Genomic DNA, 17,259 nt, shown 5'->3' with positions numbered 1-17,259 from the left:
CTGGGCTCAGAGCCCTTAATTACCAAACTGGGCAGCTCAGACCCCTTAAGGATCAAATTCTGAGCAGTGCAGACCCCTTAATTACCAAACTGAGCAATGCAGACCCTTGATTATCAAACTGGGCAGCTCAGACCCCTTAATTACCAAACTGAGCAATGCAGACCCCTCAAGGACCAAAGTGAGCGGCTCAAACTCTTCAAGGACCAAACTCTGAGCAGTGCAGACCCTTCAAGAACCAAACTGGGCAGCTCAGACCCCTCAATAACCAAACTGAGCAGCTCAAACCCCTTAATTGCCAAACTGAGCAGCTCAAACCCTTTAATTACCAAACTAAGCAGTGCAACCCCCTTAATTACAAAACTCTGAGCAGCTCAGACCCCTTAATGACCAAACTCTGAGCAGGTCAGACCCCTTAATGACCAAACTCTGAGCAGCCCAAACCCCTTAATTACCAAATTTTGAGCAGCTCAGATCCCTTAATTACCAAACTGAGCAGCTGAGACCCTTCAAGGATCAAGCTCTGAGCAAGAAATGCCTCTTGGGGTAAGAGGAAAACCCTCAAACCACAGGAATCCACTTGGGGTAAGAGCTGTTCTGTGGATGCTTGAGCTGAACGTGTTGGAATGAGGAGCAAATCAGGGTTTGTGTGACTCTCATCCTCCTGACAAGGGAAAGAAAAGTAAATTAAGGCTTAGCAGTGTAATTTGTTCTGTAAAAATGGCAGGAAAACACTCAGAGTGTTAAACTTGTCCTTTTCCTGCCATCCCACAGTCCCAGGGGCTGGGCAGAGTCTGCTCCTGGTTTGCAGCAGCTCACACAGCTCCATCTGACACTTTTCATACAAAAAAAAAAAAAGGTTTTTAATTCTCTGTACAGCAAATAGTTGATAAATTCTTTATCATTCCAAGGAATCCAAAGAGTTTGATATTCCATAACCAGTCCCAGGTACCACAGCACCAATGAAGAATTCAGGTGCACTATTGGGGATAAAATCTAAAATGCCAAAAACCAGCTGGGAACAGGAGCAGGGGCTGAATCCAGGGCTGGCTCAGTGCTTCAGTCTGATCCTCCAGGAATAAGTAGTGAGGATTCTTTCTTTTTTCTTCACTATGCAAGTGTAAGTTCCTTCGTTAATTGCATTTGCAATGATGCTCATGTGATCTTCATTGAGGGATAAATACCCTGGGTAGGAATATTCCAGAAGTTCCTTGTCTTTGTACCAGCTGGCAGAAGAAAAAGAATGGAAGGTAAATATGAATATTAATTATTTCTAATAAAAATACAGTTATTACAGAATCTTAGTTATTTCTAATAGCAATATTATTAGTTACTTCTACTAATATTAGTTATTTCTGATCATAAATTTTGCTGAATAAGTGTAGAGTAGAGACTTCAAAACACAATTGAGTTTTACTCTTTATTTCAGGTGGATAATTATTAATAATCATAATCATGAGTAATTCTGGAGTTTGAATCTCTGAAAGTTGATGGGAATTTGGGTCCCCATGGATTTGAGCCAACCTAAATTTTAGATACATCCAGAACCTGTGCATGCTTCAGTAACAACCAACTAATTAAAACCTGAAAAGGTAAATTTAAATTTTACAGTTAATATAAAGAATATAAATATTTATATTTTAAAAAGAAATTTTTAAAAAATATTAAAATACTAAAAACAAAATTATAAAAATATAAATATATATAAAGCATATAGTATATAATTATTATATCTACATATTTATATTTGTATATATTTATTGTTATTTATAGATATTTATTAGACTATATATAAGATCTATATAATAATATGTATACTATTTATAGTTATAAAAATATATAATATAATATAATATAATATAATATAATATAATATAATATAATATAATATAATATAATATAATATAATATAATATAATATATGCTTTTATATAAATATATAAAATTTTAATAACTATTTTGCAGAATTTAAAGAATAGAAATATTCAAGCCAGGGAATTCAGTTTGATGGTAGGAATTAGCTTTGTGCTATATACATTATATATATATATATATATATATATATATATATATATATATATAATATTGGATTTTATCCTCCTTGAGCTCCAGATTATAAACTCCGTTTTCCTTCACCCTATTTTTATGATTTTTCCTCCTGGATTCTGGGTGCATGTGAGGTTTCCTGGATGAGCAGAGCACTTACTGGACTTTGCCTTTTTTGTGGATGATTTTCTGCCCGCAGCGGAAGGTGACGTTCCTGCCCTCAGAAACCGTCTTGGTTTTGGTCCTTGGTGGGGGCAGAGTGGGGGGCACCGTTGGAAATGGGAATTCTGTGCAGGGAGAGAAGGAAATGCAGCAGTTCAGGAGCTTTGTCACCCCAAAACCCTTTCACAAAATCATCATTTAAGCAGATTTTAAAGTATTAATTTAAAAGTGCCTCCTCTGGCTGAGCAATTCTCAGATGGACAAACAACACGATTGATGTGCAAATATAAAAATTTTGTGGTGTGATAAAAATCAATTTGTTCCTTTCACAGCTGTGAAAGAGGATGTGAAGAGTCCAGTGTGTGAAAAGCCTGTGGAATATCTGGGTTTGTAATTATCTAATTGCATCTTTCATTAATGTGGCCCTAAAAACAAAACCTCTCTGTGCTGAAGATGCACTGGTTATCCAGGACATCCTAAGGGATATTTTTTATTCATTTTTTTATTCCAGCATTTTTTATCTGAGCTCAATTTATCTACCACAGCTGCAGCAGCTTGCCCTGCATTAGTTCCTTACCTGGATCCACAAGCTGGGGCTGGAGAAGGTGATTAACACCCTGTATTAATCACCTTTCTGGGAGCAGCTCCATCCAGCCGTGCTGGGGATGTTTTTGTCCTGTTTAACCCCATCCCTGCAGCCCCTCTCCCTGCCTGGCTATTCCCTGCTCAGCTAAAGAGAGGAATTAAATTCCAGAGACGAAGCTGGCTCACTGGTGTCACTGATCCCTGGTGTGAAATGAAGATTTTCCCTGTTCCAGCCTCACTTTTCCCTCTTCCCTGTGCACTTTTCACTTTCCCTGTGCACTTTCCCCCCTCCCTTTGCACTTTTACCTCTCCCTGTTCACTTTTCCCTCTTCCCTGTGCACTTTTACCTCCTCTTTGTGCACTTTTCCCTTTTCCCTGTGCATTTTACCCCCTCCCTGTGTACTTTTCCCTCCTCCCTGAGTATTTTTACCCCATCCTTGTGCATTTTCCCTCCTCCCTGTGCACTTTTCCCTCCTCCCTGAGTATTTTCACCCCATCCTTGTGCATTTTCCCTCCTCCCTGAGTATTTTCACCCCGTCCTTGTGCATTTTCCCTCCTCCCCAGCCCCGGTACCGTAGCAGAAGTCGCAGGTGGCCGGGCAGTGTTTCTTCATCAGCTTCCTGCGCTCCTCACAGAATCCTTTCTTGGCCCACCCTGGGCACATGAATAACCTGTCCTTGCAGCCTGGGACAGGAGAGGAGCTGTTAGAGAGGCTGAACGACCAGCCTGAGGTGAAATGGCAGGTGGAGCTGGGATGGGGAACTCTCTAAGGCAGGAGTGTCACCACAGTTCAGAGAAAAGTTCTTCCCAATGAGAGGAATGGTGGATTTGTCTTTCTGCTGGCAGATAAAACCAGCTCTGGGAGGTAAAAAAACAATGGGAAGGATTCCACTGATTGATGAATGGAAAGAGAGATTTGCTTTTACAAATCAACTTTAGGTTTGCTGATAAATGAAATTGGACATTGAGAGATGAAAGAAGCAATGGGGGAAACCCCTAAATTCTGTAAGAATTAAAAATGAAAAGGGAGGGTTGTACATGAGAGGAGAATCTTTGGGATCAGGAAGTCTGAACCTCTCAAGTACCTCAGAAATGGGGAAAACCCCTAAATTCAGTAAGAATTAAAAATTAATAGAGAGGGTTGTACATTAGAGGGAAATCTTTGGGATCAGGTGTTTTGGGAAGCCTGAACCTCTCAAGTACCTCAGAAATGAGAAAAGAGAGAAGGGAAATGTGGCTGGAAATTGGGATAAAAAGGAGGCTGCATCCTCCAAAAATTGGAGAGACCCCAGGGGTTGCCCCATGGCCTCTCCCTTTATTGGAATAAAGCAAAAAGGGACTCCTCTGTCTCCTTTTTGGACATAAACCTCTGATGTTTGTGAATTAATTTTCCTAACACCAAGAATATTTCTGAGCTTCACATTCTCTGAACCTCAGAGAAAGGAAAAGCAATTATTATCTCATTTGCTGTGCCTGTGTTTGAGCAAAAGTAGAATGCAATGTGGAGACTGTTTACCCAAAGTGATGGGGTTTTGTTTCCAGGTGTGTGTGTGGACTGAGGGTGACAATCACAAGATTCTGGGCAGTTGATGCTTGGCAGATTCAGTTTAGATGTAATTTAATATAATATAAAATAATATAGCATAATAAAGTCATTAATTGGCCTTCTGATAGCAATGCAATCCTCCTCATCATTTCAAATATCCACGCTACAGGGGCCCGAGCTGGGATGTGACACCAGCACTGCTCCACAGCATCCAGCTGCCACCTGGGGCCAGCCCTGCCCACGTGGAGGCCGTGTCTCACCGTAGAGCCTGTGGATGCCCCACACCTCGTCCTGGGAGATGCTCTTCCTGCCCGTCAGGGTGGCGTTGATGTGCATGAGCGCGCTGGGGTTCAGCGAGTGCATCAGGCCCAGGGCGTGCCCGATCTCGTGGGCAGCCACGTGCACCAGGTCAGTGAGCCACACTCCTGGGGAGGGGAGAGGAGGGGAAACACCTGGGGCTGGTGCACAGCAGCTTTGCACACTGCTCTGCCTGCTGTAAAACCACAGCAAAGGCTCTGCTGCCTCAGGTTTGGCTTTTCTGTTGTTCGATGCTGTGCTGGTGCCTCACTCAGATTTTGGATTTTCTATTTTCCAGATTCTGAACTGATGCCTCAGGTTTTGGCTTTTCTATTTTCCAGATTCTGTACAGATATCTCAGATTTTAACTGTTCTGTTTTCCAGATCTTGTACTGATGCCTCAGGTTTTGGCTTTTCTGTTTTTCTCATTCTGTGCTGCTCTAATCTGAGGGTCTGAGCTTCACATCAGGGGATGGTGAGCTCTGTGCACAGAGCAGGGAGACAAAACAATTTCTTCTTTAGATATAATTAGAGATAACTCATAACTCATAGATTTATATATAATTAGAGATAACTCATAACTCATAGATTTATATATTGGGTTCAGAGCCTGGACCCAAAAACTGAGCAGTGATTCCACACAGTGATGGCACTGATGAATCCTGTGCTCAAATTGATGCCTCAGATTTTGGCTTTTCTATTTTCCAGATCCTGCACAGATGCCTCAGGTTTTGGTTTTTCTATTTTTCACATTCTGTGCTGCTTTAGTGTGTGGGTCTGGGTTCACATTATGGGATGGTGAGCTCTGTGCACAGAGCAGGGAGACAAAACAATTCCTGCTCCAGCTGGGCACCAAGGACAAATGATCCAAATCTCAGCCCAGGAGCACAAACAGCGTGGGCTGGAGAGAGAAAAACAAGGGTGGGACTGCAGGGGCTAAAGCTGGAATGGGACAATTCACTCCAAGATGTAAATGAACTAAAATTGATAATTTTGTGACCCATCATCCATTTTTGGGGACCATTTTGGTTCATCCTGGGTTCATGTTGGGACCATTTTGGTTCATCTTGGGTGCAGCCCTGGCTGGGCTCTTGTGCTGCCCAAGGTGGATCCATTGAGGACTTTTACTAAATCCCTGCTTTATTCTTTAACTCTGTCCAAGGCCAAACTTCACAGTGAGAGCCAAGAGAGAAACTGCTACCACCAATTCCTTTGGATGTTCAAGAACTTGGGAACAGAAGTCCAGGAGGATTAAAAGCCCAGCCAGTGATTTCCATGTGGTTCTGATTCCCAGCAGCAGGACCCAGAGCAGTGCCAGGCTCCAGGAGAGCTGCTCTGGAGCACCAAGGTTTGACCCACTGAAGCCTCTTGGCAGCATCCAACACATGGATTTTAACAGAAGGATGAGGCTGAACTATCCAATAATTTCACTAATTCAAATAATTCCAGCATGAAATGGAATTTCCACCCCTCAGCTGGGGCTCAGGGCAGAGGAACAACAACTTCCAACCCCACAATAAACCCCCAACAATTCCTACTGCCACTTTCCCAGCTCAGGCCCATCCCAGGCTAAAATCCAAACCCCAGGCACTCCACGTTCTCCCTGTGCTCACCTTTCTTCCAGCTGAACCTGGTGTTGCCCAGGATCCAATACTCGTGGTCGTCGAAGTGGATTTCGCCGTGGGGAGGGAAGAAGGCGTGGGCCAGCTCGCCCGTGGTGCCGTCGAAGCAGTGGTGGGTCAGGGACTCCAGGCAGTCTGTGTGGTTGATGGAGTAGAACCCTGTGGGGAAAAGCAGCAGCTTGAGGGTTTTCTGTGCCCCTGGGGGTCAGGGGAGACAGGGAAATCCTCAAAAATTTCTCAAAATGCTTCGTCCGATTCTCAGACATAGCACTGTAGCACTCACCACCTTAAAACTGACTAAAATACTGACAATCCCATTTGAGTAAATTAATAATTACCCCTTCAACAACAAAAAAAGTAAGTGCTCTCAAAAAATTAGTCAAAAAACAATTGCAGAATAATCACATCAAACCAACAACCAATCCCTAAAATTCCTCACAAAAAAATATGTCATCCACAGAAATGTCATCAAAAAACGTCATCCACAAAAAATCTCCATGAGAACATGAGAAAATGTGGATTCTTGTTCTGTGGCTTTCCCAACCTCTGTATTCTTATTCTTATTCTTATTCTTATTCTTATTCTTATTCTTATTCTTATTCTTATTCTTATTCTTATTCTTATTCTTATTCTTATTCTTATTCTTATTCTTATTCTTATTCTTATTCTTATTCTTATTCATCCTTATTCCTATCCTTATCCTTATTCTCCTGTAGTTTTCCCCACTTGTGGGATCCCAGCTGCAGAATTTGAGGGTTCATTCCTGGCAAATGCCTGAAGCTTCCCAGCAAGTGTGAATTGTGGGAATTAATAAAAATATTTAATAAACATTAATATTTAATAAACATTAATATTTAATAAACATTAATATTTCCTTGAGCAGACAAAATTACTTTTTTTTGCCTGTCTAAAGTCAAAGGAGCCCCAAACGTTACCCAAGCGCCCCCCCAGCCCAGGAGGGCTCTCCTGCCTCCAGCTCCTGCCTTACACCCTGGAATTGCTGGAATTGCCCCCCCTGCAGGGCCCCGGGGGGCACTCACCGATTTTGAGGTCGCTGGGGAGCTCGGGGGGCACCTCCCTGAAGCTGAACGGGGACACCTCGCTCCACATGCGGAACGCGGCCGCCAGCCCCCGGCGCGTGGCCCTGGCGCTCAGCAGGTGCCGGGGGAAGGACAGGATCCTGCAGGACACACGGACACCGGGGGGTTAGCGGGGCAGGGAGGGAGGAATCTGACTCCGTGTGCTTAGAAGGCTGATTTATTATTGGATTGGATTGGATTACACAGCAGGGACACACAGCACAGCCGGGGTCTTTATCAGGGGCAGGGAGGAATGATGCATTTGGCTTCAGGTTCTCAGAAGGCCAATTGATTATTCTATTCTATTCTATTCTATTCTATTCTATTCTATTCTATTCTATTCTATTCTATTCTATTCTATTCTATTCTATTCTATTCTATTCTATTCTATTCTATTCTATTCTATTCATTTTTGTTTTCTCTTCAATTCCAGTTTTCAGTCTTCCTCTTATTATTCTATTCTATTCTATTCTATTCTATTCTATTCTATTCTATTCTATTCTATTCTATTCTATTCTATTCTATTCTATTCTATTCTATTCTATTCATTTTTGTTTTTTCTTCAATTCCAGTTTTCAGTCTTCCTCTTATTATTCTATTCTATTCTATTCTATTCTATTCTATTCTATTCTATTCTATTCTATTCTATTCTATTCTATTCTATTCTATTCTATTCTATTCTATTCTATTCATTTTTGTTTTTTCTTCAATTCCTGTTTTCAGTCTTCCTCTTATTATTCTATTCTATTCTATTCTATTCTATTCTATTCTATTCTATTCTATTCTATTCTATTCTATTCTATTCTATTCTATTCTATTCTATTCTATTCTATTCTATTCTATTCATTTTTGTTTTTTCTTCAATCCCAGTTTTCAGTCTTCCTCTTATTATTCTATTCTATTCTATTCTATTCTATTCTATTCTATTCTATTCTATTCTATTCTATTCTATTCTATTCTATTCTATTCTATTCTATTCTATTCATTTTTGTTTTTTCTTCAATTCCAGTTTTCAGTCTTCCTCTTATTATTCTATTCTATTCTATTCTATTCTATTCTATTCTATTCTATTCTATTCTATTCTATTCTATTCTATTCTATTCTATTCTATTCTATTCATTTTTGTTTTTTCTTCAATTCCAGTTTTCAGTCTTCCTCTTATTATTCTATTCTATTCTATTCTATTCTATTCTATTCTATTCTATTCTATTCTATTCTATTCTATTCATTTTTGTTTTTTCTTCAATTCCAGTTTTCAGTCTTCCTCTTATTATTCTATTCTATTCTATTCTATTCTATTCTATTCTATTCTATTCTATTCTATTCTATTCTATTCTATTCTATTCATTTTTGTTTTTTCTTCATTTCCAGTTTTCAGTCTTCCTCTTATTATTCTATTCTATTCTATTCTATTCTATTCTATTCTATTCTATTCTATTCTATTCTATTCTATTCTATTCTATTCTATTCTATTCATTTTTGTTTTTTCTTCATTTCCAGTTTTCAGTCTTCCTCTTATTATTCTATTCTATTCTATTCTATTCTATTCTATTCTATTCTATTCTATTCTATTCTATTCTATTCTATTCTATTCTATTCATTTTTGTTTTCGCTTCAATTCCAGTTTTCAGTCTTCCTCTTATTATTCTATTCTATTCTATTCTATTCTATTCTATTCTATTCTATTCTATTCTATTCTATTCTATTCTATTCATTTTTGTTTTTTCTTCAATTCCAGTTTTCAGTCTTCCTCTTATTATTCTATTCTATTCTATTCTATTCTATTCTATTCTATTCTATTCTATTCTATTCTATTCTATTCTATTCTATTCATTTTTGTTTTTTCTTCAATTCCAGTTTTCAGTCTTCCTCTTATTATTCTATTCTATTCTATTCTATTCTATTCTATTCTATTCTATTCTATTCTATTCTATTCTATTCTATTCTATTCTATTCTATTCTATTCTATTCTATTCATTTTTGTTTTTTCTTCATTTCCAGTTTTCAGTCTTCCTCTTATTATTCTATTCTATTCTATTCTATTCTATTCTATTCTATTCTATTCTATTCTATTCTATTCTATTCTATTCTATTCTATTCTATTCATTTTTGTTTTTTCTTCATTTCCAGTTTTCAGTCTTCCTCTTATTATTCTATTCTATTCTATTCTATTCTATTCTATTCTATTCTATTCTATTCTATTCTATTCTATTCTATTCTATTCTATTCTATTCATTTTTGTTTTTTCTTCAATTCCAGTTTTCAGTCTTCCTCTTATTATTCTATTCTATTCTATTCTATTCTATTCTATTCTATTCTATTCTATTCTATTCTATTCTATTCTATTCTATTCTATTCTATTCATTTTTGTTTTTTCTTCATTTCCAGTTTTCAGTCTTCCTCTTATTATTCTATTCTATTCTATTCTATTCTATTCTATTCTATTCTATTCTATTCTATTCTATTCTATTCTATTCTATTCTATTCATTTTTGTTTTTTCTTCATTTCCAGTTTTCAGTCTTCCTCTTATTATTCTATTCTATTCTATTCTATTCTATTCTATTCTATTCTATTCTATTCTATTCTATTCTATTCTATTCTATTCTATTCTATTCTATTCATTTTTGTTTTTTCTTCAATTCCAGTTTTCAGTCTTCCTCTTATTATTCTATTCTATTCTATTCTATTCTATTCTATTCTATTCTATTCTATTCTATTCTATTCTATTCTATTCTATTCTATTCTATTCATTTTTGTTTTTTCTTCAATTCCAGTTTTCAGTCTTCCTCTTATTATTCTATTCTATTCTATTCTATTCTATTCTATTCTATTCTATTCTATTCTATTCTATTCTATTCTATTCTATTCTATTCATTTTTGTTTTTTCTTCATTTCCAGTTTTCAGTCTTCCTCTTATTATTCTATTCTATTCTATTCTATTCTATTCTATTCTATTCTATTCTATTCTATTCTATTCTATTCTATTCTATTCTATTCTATTCTATTCTATTCATTTTTGTTTTTTCTTCAATTCCAGTTTTCAGTCTTCCTCTTATTATTCTATTCTATTCTATTCTATTCTATTCTATTCTATTCTATTCTATTCTATTCTATTCTATTCTATTCTATTCTATTCATTTTTGTTTTTTCTTCAATTCCAGTTTTCAGTCTTCCTCTTATTATTCTATTCTATTCTATTCTATTCTATTCTATTCTATTCTATTCTATTCTATTCTATTCTATTCTATTCTATTCTATTCATTTTTGTTTTTTCTTCAATTCCAGTTTTCAGTCTTCCTCTTATTATTCTATTCTATTCTATTCTATTCTATTCTATTCTATTCTATTCTATTCTATTCTATTCTATTCTATTCTATTCTATTCTATTCTATTCTATTCATTTTTGTTTTTTCTTCATTTCCAGTTTTCAGTCTTCCTCTTATTATTCTATTCTATTCTATTCTATTCTATTCTATTCTATTCTATTCTATTCTATTCTATTCTATTCTATTCTATTCTATTCTAATTATTATTCTTCCTTTTATTCTTTATTCTAGTCTATTCTTTCATTTTTGTTTTCTCTTCAATTCTAATTCTCAGTCTTCCTCTTATTCTTCCTTCTATTCTATTCCATTCCATTCTATTCTATTCTATTAATTCATTTTTGTTTTCTCTTCAATTCTAATTCTCAGTCTTCCTCTTATTATTCTATTCTATTCTATTCTATTCTATTCTATTCTATTCTATTCTATTCTATTCTATTCTATTCTATTCTATTCATTTTTGTTTTTTCTTCATTTCCAGTTTTCAGTCTTCCTCTTATTATTCTATTCTATTCTATTCTATTCTATTCTATTCTATTCTATTCTATTCTATTCTATTCTATTCTATTCTATTCTAATTATTATTCTTCCTTTTATTCTTTATTCTAGTCTATTCTTTCATTTTTGTTTTCTCTTCAATTCTAATTCTCAGTCTTCCTCTTATTCTTCCTTCTATTCTATTCCATTCCATTCTATTCTATTCTATTAATTCATTTTTGTTTTCTCTTCAATTCTAATTCTCAGTCTTCCTCTTATTCTTCATTCCATTCCATTCCATTCCATTCCATTCCATTCCATTCCATTCCATTCCATTCATTATATTAAAGAACACAGCAGGGACACCCAGCACACCTGGGGTGTTTATCAGGTGCCCCCTGGCAGGCAGGAATGATGAATCTGACTCCATGTTCTTAGAATACAACTGACTCTTAGAGAACATCTGACTCCATGCTCTTAGAAGGATAATTTATTATTTTATAATATTATATAATATAAAAGTTATTATATAAAAGAGCACAGCAGGGACACACAGCACACCCTGGGGTATTTTTGAAGTGCCCCCTGGCAGGAAGGAATGAATCTGACTCCATGTTCTTAGAAAGATAATTTATTATTTTATGAAGGAATGATGAATCTGATCCATGTTCTCCTGTGGCTTTCTCCACCTTTGGATTCTCATTGTCCTGTGGCTTTCCCCACCTGCTGCTGACCCCACGGGATCCCAGCAGCCGATTCTTACAAAAACCACAGGGCCAAGACCCAAAAGCACTGGACATCCCAGGAGAATCCAGGCCCCAGGATGGTTTTGGACAGAGCAGGAGAAGGCCCCAGGATGATTCTGGGGCTGTTCCAGTTCTTACTTGTAGGTGAGGTTGAAGTGGTCCCACCTGAGGTGCCCGGGGGTCAGGGTGTAGCGCCGGCTGCGCTGGGCAGGGGCTGGGCTGGGCACAGCTGGGCCTGGCACATCTTCCTTAAAGACAAAACACGACATGGCAGACACTCCAGGACACCCAGGACAGCTGATGCCTTGAGATTTAGCCTTTATATTTATCCTTTATATTTATTCTTTATATTTATTCTTTATATTTATTTAGCCTTTATTTCTCAAATGCTGCACTGCATCACTCTGAATTCCATAATAAAGTCTTAGTCAGTGTTTGCACATTTTGTCAGACACAACAATTCCTCCAGGCCTGAGATCCAAGGACACCCCACACAGCCTCAGGCCCTGAAACGTATAAATAAAAGCATAAATAAAAGTATAAAATTAAATTTCGGGGGAGAATTGGGGTAAATGATTTCATTACCTGAAGCTGCAATTGGAGGATTAACCCCTGATATGTAAAAGGACCAAATTTCAATTGTGTGAACAACTTGTGACCATCACCCACCCTGGGCTGGAAACCCAGAGGTTTCTGAAAACCCTCAGAGGTTTTTCACTGCCCAAGGGGCACCTCTTGAAGGCCTTTAGTAAATCCCAATTTATTCTCTAAAAGCCTCTGTTCTGCAGAATAAAAACCTCCATGTAGCAAAACCTGGGGCTGGGAGCAGCTCTGGCTCTGCCTGAGGGGTACCCAAGGGATGAGACCAGCCCAAAACATCCTAAAATATCCCCAAAACAGCCCAAAACATCCCAAACCAGAGAAAAACATCTCAAACCATCTCAAAACATCCTAAAACATCCCTGCATCATCCCAAAACATCCCAAACCAGCCCTGCATCATCCCAAAACATCCCCAACCAGCCAAAACCATCCCAAACCAGCCCTGCATCATCCCAAACATCCCAAACCAGCCCAAAGCAGTCATGCATCATCCCAAAACATCCCAAAAAATCCTCAAAACATCCCAAAACATCCTTGCACCATCCCAAACATCCCAAACCAGCCCCTGTCCTCCTTGAAATGCAGGAATGAGCCCTCAGGAGGCTCCTGGCCACCGCCAGTGCTGCAGCTCTGCCTGGAAAGTTCTCATTTCCTCCATCACTGCCCAGAGTAAATCTGAGCAATGCCTGAAACAGGGAACTCTTTGTGCACGGAGCTCTGAAATGCCCCCAAAGCCTGGAGTGCCTCTAAAGCAGGGAGCAGCCCAGGACCTCCTGGAATTGTGAGTGATACGTCTGGCTCCAGCTGGAAAAGCCTTTAACACCTGGAGGGAAATGAATGGGACCCAATCTGGGATTTTTTGGGAGTTTTCCAACTCTGTCTCCCCTTTTTTGGGCCTAAAACATTGAAAATTGGGCTCTAGAGGCACCAAGGCAGTGGCCAAACCACATTCCTGGTGTCACCAGGGCCTGGAGAGCACAGGAACTTTCCATGGCTTGAAAGGCTGGAAAAATCTCCTGCCCATGGCTGGCAGCCCCATTTCCCTCTCTTCTGACCAAATCTCAGCATTTTCCTCTCCTCCAAGGAGGGATTTCAGATTTTCCTGCAGCTGAGAGCAGCAGCAGCTTTGTGAGGACAGACATTTTGTGCAAATTTTTTATATATATATATATATATATATATATATATATATATATATATGTATATATATATATATATATATATATATATATATATATATATATGTATATGTATATGTATGTATATGTATATGTATATATACACATATATATACACATATATATGTATATATATACACATATATATTAATATAGCAATATAATATAGCTATTTTACATTTTATATTTCATATTTTAGATTTATATTACATATTATAGATTGCATATTATATATTACATTTTATATATAATCAATCATACATTATAGATTATATACTATATGCATTATATATAATGTAATAGGTAATATATATTCTATTACATACATTATACATATAAGAGATAATATATAATATGTATTATCTATTATATATATTTTATAAAATACATTCTATATTAGAATATAGAATATAGAATATATTATACTATATTTATATAATATATAATATACAACATATAATAGATAAGACATTATATATTATATATGATATATTATATATAATATATTATATATCATATATCATATATTGATGTATCATATATTGATGTATCATATATTATTTGTTCTATTTAATGAAAATAATTAAATTCCAGCCCAGGGGGAGCCCTGAGCTCTCCCAGCCCCTGGGCACCAGCAGAGAACAATTCCAGCCAGGAAGAGCCTGCTGGCTCCTCCTCCTGCAGGGAACACTGCAGCCCAGGGGAGAAAAGTGGCTTTATTTTCTATAACTACTGAGAATAAAAGCTTCAGGCCATTAGGGCTGAACAGACAAAGCGAAAAAATTAAAATAATATGTGACTTCTGCTTAAAATCCAAAGCAGAGCATCAATCACTGCTGGATCAGAGGAGCTGCAGGGCTGAGCCCAACCCTCCTGCCTGGGCTCTGCTCGTTTTAAATTAAAATATTTGACATTAAAACATTTATCTGTTCAGATACATCAGATCTATTTGTCCATAGACCTATTGAGATTAGACATTTAGATATTCATCTAGTCAGATCTTTATCTACTTAGATCTATTTGTCTCTATATCTATTGAGATCTCTTTATCTATTTAGATTAAATATTTTGCCATTTATCTATTAAGATATTTATCTATTTAGATCTGTTTTGATCTATTTGTATTTATTCAGGTCTGTTTAGATCCATTTGTCTATAGATCTATTTATCTATTGAGATTAGATATTTAGACATTAACTGTTTGGATACTTATCTATTTAGGTTTGTTTAGATCTATTTGTCTCTCGACCTATTGAGATCTATTTATCTATTTAATTATTTAGATACTTATCTATTAAGATATTTATCTATTTTGATCAATTTGTTTCTATTCAGTTCCGTTTAGATCTATTTGTCTATAGATCTGTTTATCTATTTAGATATATTTATCTATAGACCTATTAGACATATTTATCCATTTACATTAGACACTTGTCTACCTATTTAGGCATTTAGACCTTTAGATATTTAAACCTTTAGACATGTAGATATTTAGGTTTCAGCCTCTAACCAGAGCACACCTGCACCTCTCCTGGACCCCCCCTCCCCTCCCAGGCATTTGAGGCTCAGATCCCTCCTCCTCCTCCTCCTCCTCACCTGAATTTCCTGCACTGCAGCTCCAGCTGGAAATTCCACAGCTGCCAGCACAGCCAGGATGGGGAACAGACACAGAATCCCCAGCGAGGTCCTGCAGCCCCTGCTCCTCTTGTGCTCCAGGCTCGGGGCGCTTCTCCTGCCCGCAGGGAGCTGCTCAGCCCCGTCCATGCCTTCTCCAGGGCTTTGGAGGAGTTTTTGGGGTCAGGAACTCAAGGCATTCCCTGCACAGAAAGCATTTGTGATCCTGGAGCTCACATTTGTGAGCAGCTGCTGCCAGAGCTGTGCACACAAGCAGAGGAGTTTCAAAATGCCCTGAAAAAAAAAAAAAAAGAAAAAGAAAAAAAAAGGATTTTTTTTTAAAGGAAAAAAAAAAAAAAAAAAAAAAGCAGACTTTACATTAAACCTCTTTGCAATGTGCCAAAGATTCTCTCAGGCTCTGCCAAGTGGGATCGAGTTACTGCAGCTGAAATTTGGGCTGGCCCGGGAGCAGCAGCAAAGTGAAACAAGCTGGGCTGGACATGAACTCCTCTCTTTAACTCTGTGAGCAACACAGGGCGAATCTGCAGCTCTCAGCTTCGTGTAATGAGGGAAAAAACTCAAATAAAACCGGGGGAGAGGGCAGCAAGAGGAATGCAGAGGAATCAGCCCCTTGGAATGTGTCGCTGGGGATGCTCCACGTCATTTGTCACAGCTGTCCTGGGTGAAAAATGAGATGCTGGGAGAGCAGGCTGGGCTCTCTCTGCTTGGGAAAGCGCTCAGAGAGATGAGAAACTCCCACAGAAATAAAGAGCAGCCCCTCTTGCAGCAAACCTGGCTGGGAGCTGCAATTTCTGCTGGGCTTGGGTTGTTCTGGTGTCACGCTGGGTTTGCGTCCCAAAGAGGCTCAGAGGGTTTGCCTGGGAGGTTCTTTGAGGCATCTCCAGATCCATTCAGGGCTTTTTGGAAAAGCTCGCTCAGAAATTCTCAGGTTTTCAGAGAGAGTTGAAAAATCTCACTCAGAAATTTTCAGGTTTTCAGAGACAGCTCAAAAATCTCACTCAGGAATTCTCAGGTTTTCAGAGAGAGTTGAAAAAGCTCACTAAGAAATTCTCAGGTTTTCAGACAGCTCAAAAACTTCACTCAGAAATTTTCAGGATTTCAGAGAGACCTGAAAAACCTCACTCAGAAATTTTCAGGATTTCAGAGACAGCTGAAAAAGCTCAGAAATTTTCAGGTTTTCAGAGAGAGTTGAAGAATCTCACTCAGAAATTCTCAGGTTTTCAGAGAGGGCTGAAAAATCTCACTCAGAAATACTCAGGTTTTCAGACAGCTCAAAAAGCTCACTGAGAAATTTTAAGGTTTTCAGAGAGAGCTCAAAAATCTCACTCAGAAATTCTCAGGTTTTCAGAGACAGCTGCACTTTTCTGTCTCACCCTGAAGTGGGGTGAACTCAACCCCAGCTCTGCTCTCTCAGAATTCTGCAGGAATTTTCTCCCCAGTTCCACCAGAAATGTCAGGCAGGGGGAAGGCCATGCAAAAATTCCTTGGGGGCATCTGAGGCATTCGAAGGGTTTCAGAAAAGCTTTGTAATTTTAATAAATGAAAAATGCTCGAATTGGAATTTTTTCCACCCTAGTTCATGCACTGTTTTATTAGTTTCATATATTTGCAGCCTCAAGCTGGCCTGGAGCTGTCAAACAGCTCAGGAGAAATCAGGCCAGGGAGTCTGGGTGTGCAATTCCATGAACATTTTCAATTGTCACCAAGACAAACCACCGCAAAAATCCAAAAACCAACAGGAAATCCAACAGTAAAAGGGCAGAAAATTGCAGCAGTGGCTCAGACACAGGAAAAGGAAAGGATAAGGAGGGACAGGCAAGGAAAAAATGGTCAGAATTCCAGAGGGGAGGAAGAGCAGAACCCCAGGGTCCAGAGCTCTCCCTCAGCTGCTTTCCAGGGATGGTTCCTCCTTCCCCAGCAGCCCTGTGCCTGTGCACGGCTCTGAAAAATGCAATTTTTTTGC

General features: G+C 38.0%; 1 protein-coding gene across 2 annotated transcripts; it reads right to left on the bottom strand.

Annotated features, from left to right (window-relative positions):
* Positions 1-848: 848 nt before the first annotated feature.
* MMP23B (matrix metallopeptidase 23B) lies at positions 849-16,339 on the bottom strand. Of its 2 annotated transcripts, XM_063177161.1 has the most exons (9): positions 15,654-16,339; positions 15,258-15,569; positions 12,020-12,129; positions 7,296-7,435; positions 6,247-6,414; positions 4,597-4,761; positions 3,364-3,474; positions 2,204-2,330; positions 849-1,223 (listed from the first exon to the last, which is right to left on the bottom strand). In XM_063177161.1, the coding sequence occupies exons 2-9, from the start codon at positions 15,423-15,425 to the stop codon at positions 1,049-1,051; spliced, it is 1,164 nt and encodes a 387-aa protein (XP_063033231.1). In that variant the 5' UTR covers positions 15,426-15,569; positions 15,654-16,339; the 3' UTR covers positions 849-1,048. The 2 variants fall into 2 exon arrangements, with proteins under 2 accessions (XP_063033231.1, XP_063033232.1); XM_063177162.1 differs by lacking the exon at positions 4,597-4,761.
* Positions 16,340-17,259: the final 920 nt, after the last annotated feature.

This window comes from Melospiza melodia, chromosome 26 (genome assembly GCF_035770615.1).
Source record: "Melospiza melodia melodia isolate bMelMel2 chromosome 26, bMelMel2.pri, whole genome shotgun sequence".
NCBI classification, from domain to species: domain Eukaryota; kingdom Metazoa; phylum Chordata; class Aves; order Passeriformes; family Passerellidae; genus Melospiza; species Melospiza melodia.
The sequence above is the reverse complement of the archived record's forward strand: the minus strand, read 5'-3'. Positions and strand labels throughout refer to the sequence as shown.

What these genes read in the sequence shown, in the direction of transcription:
- MMP23B (XM_063177161.1), bottom strand. Translation starts at nt 15,425, where the DNA reads ATGGACGGGGCTGAGCAGCTCCCTGCGGGCAGGAGAAGCGCCCCGAGC. An exon ending in CTGCAGTGCAGGAAATTCAG is followed by an intron (nt 12,130 to 15,257) that starts GTGAGGAGGAGG and finishes TTTGTCTTTAAG; the next exon opens with GAAGATGTGCCAGGCCCAGC. An exon ending in CAGGTTCAGCTGGAAGAAAG is followed by an intron (nt 4,762 to 6,246) that starts GTGAGCACAGGG and finishes TCCCCTCCCCAG; the next exon opens with GAGTGTGGCTCACTGACCTG.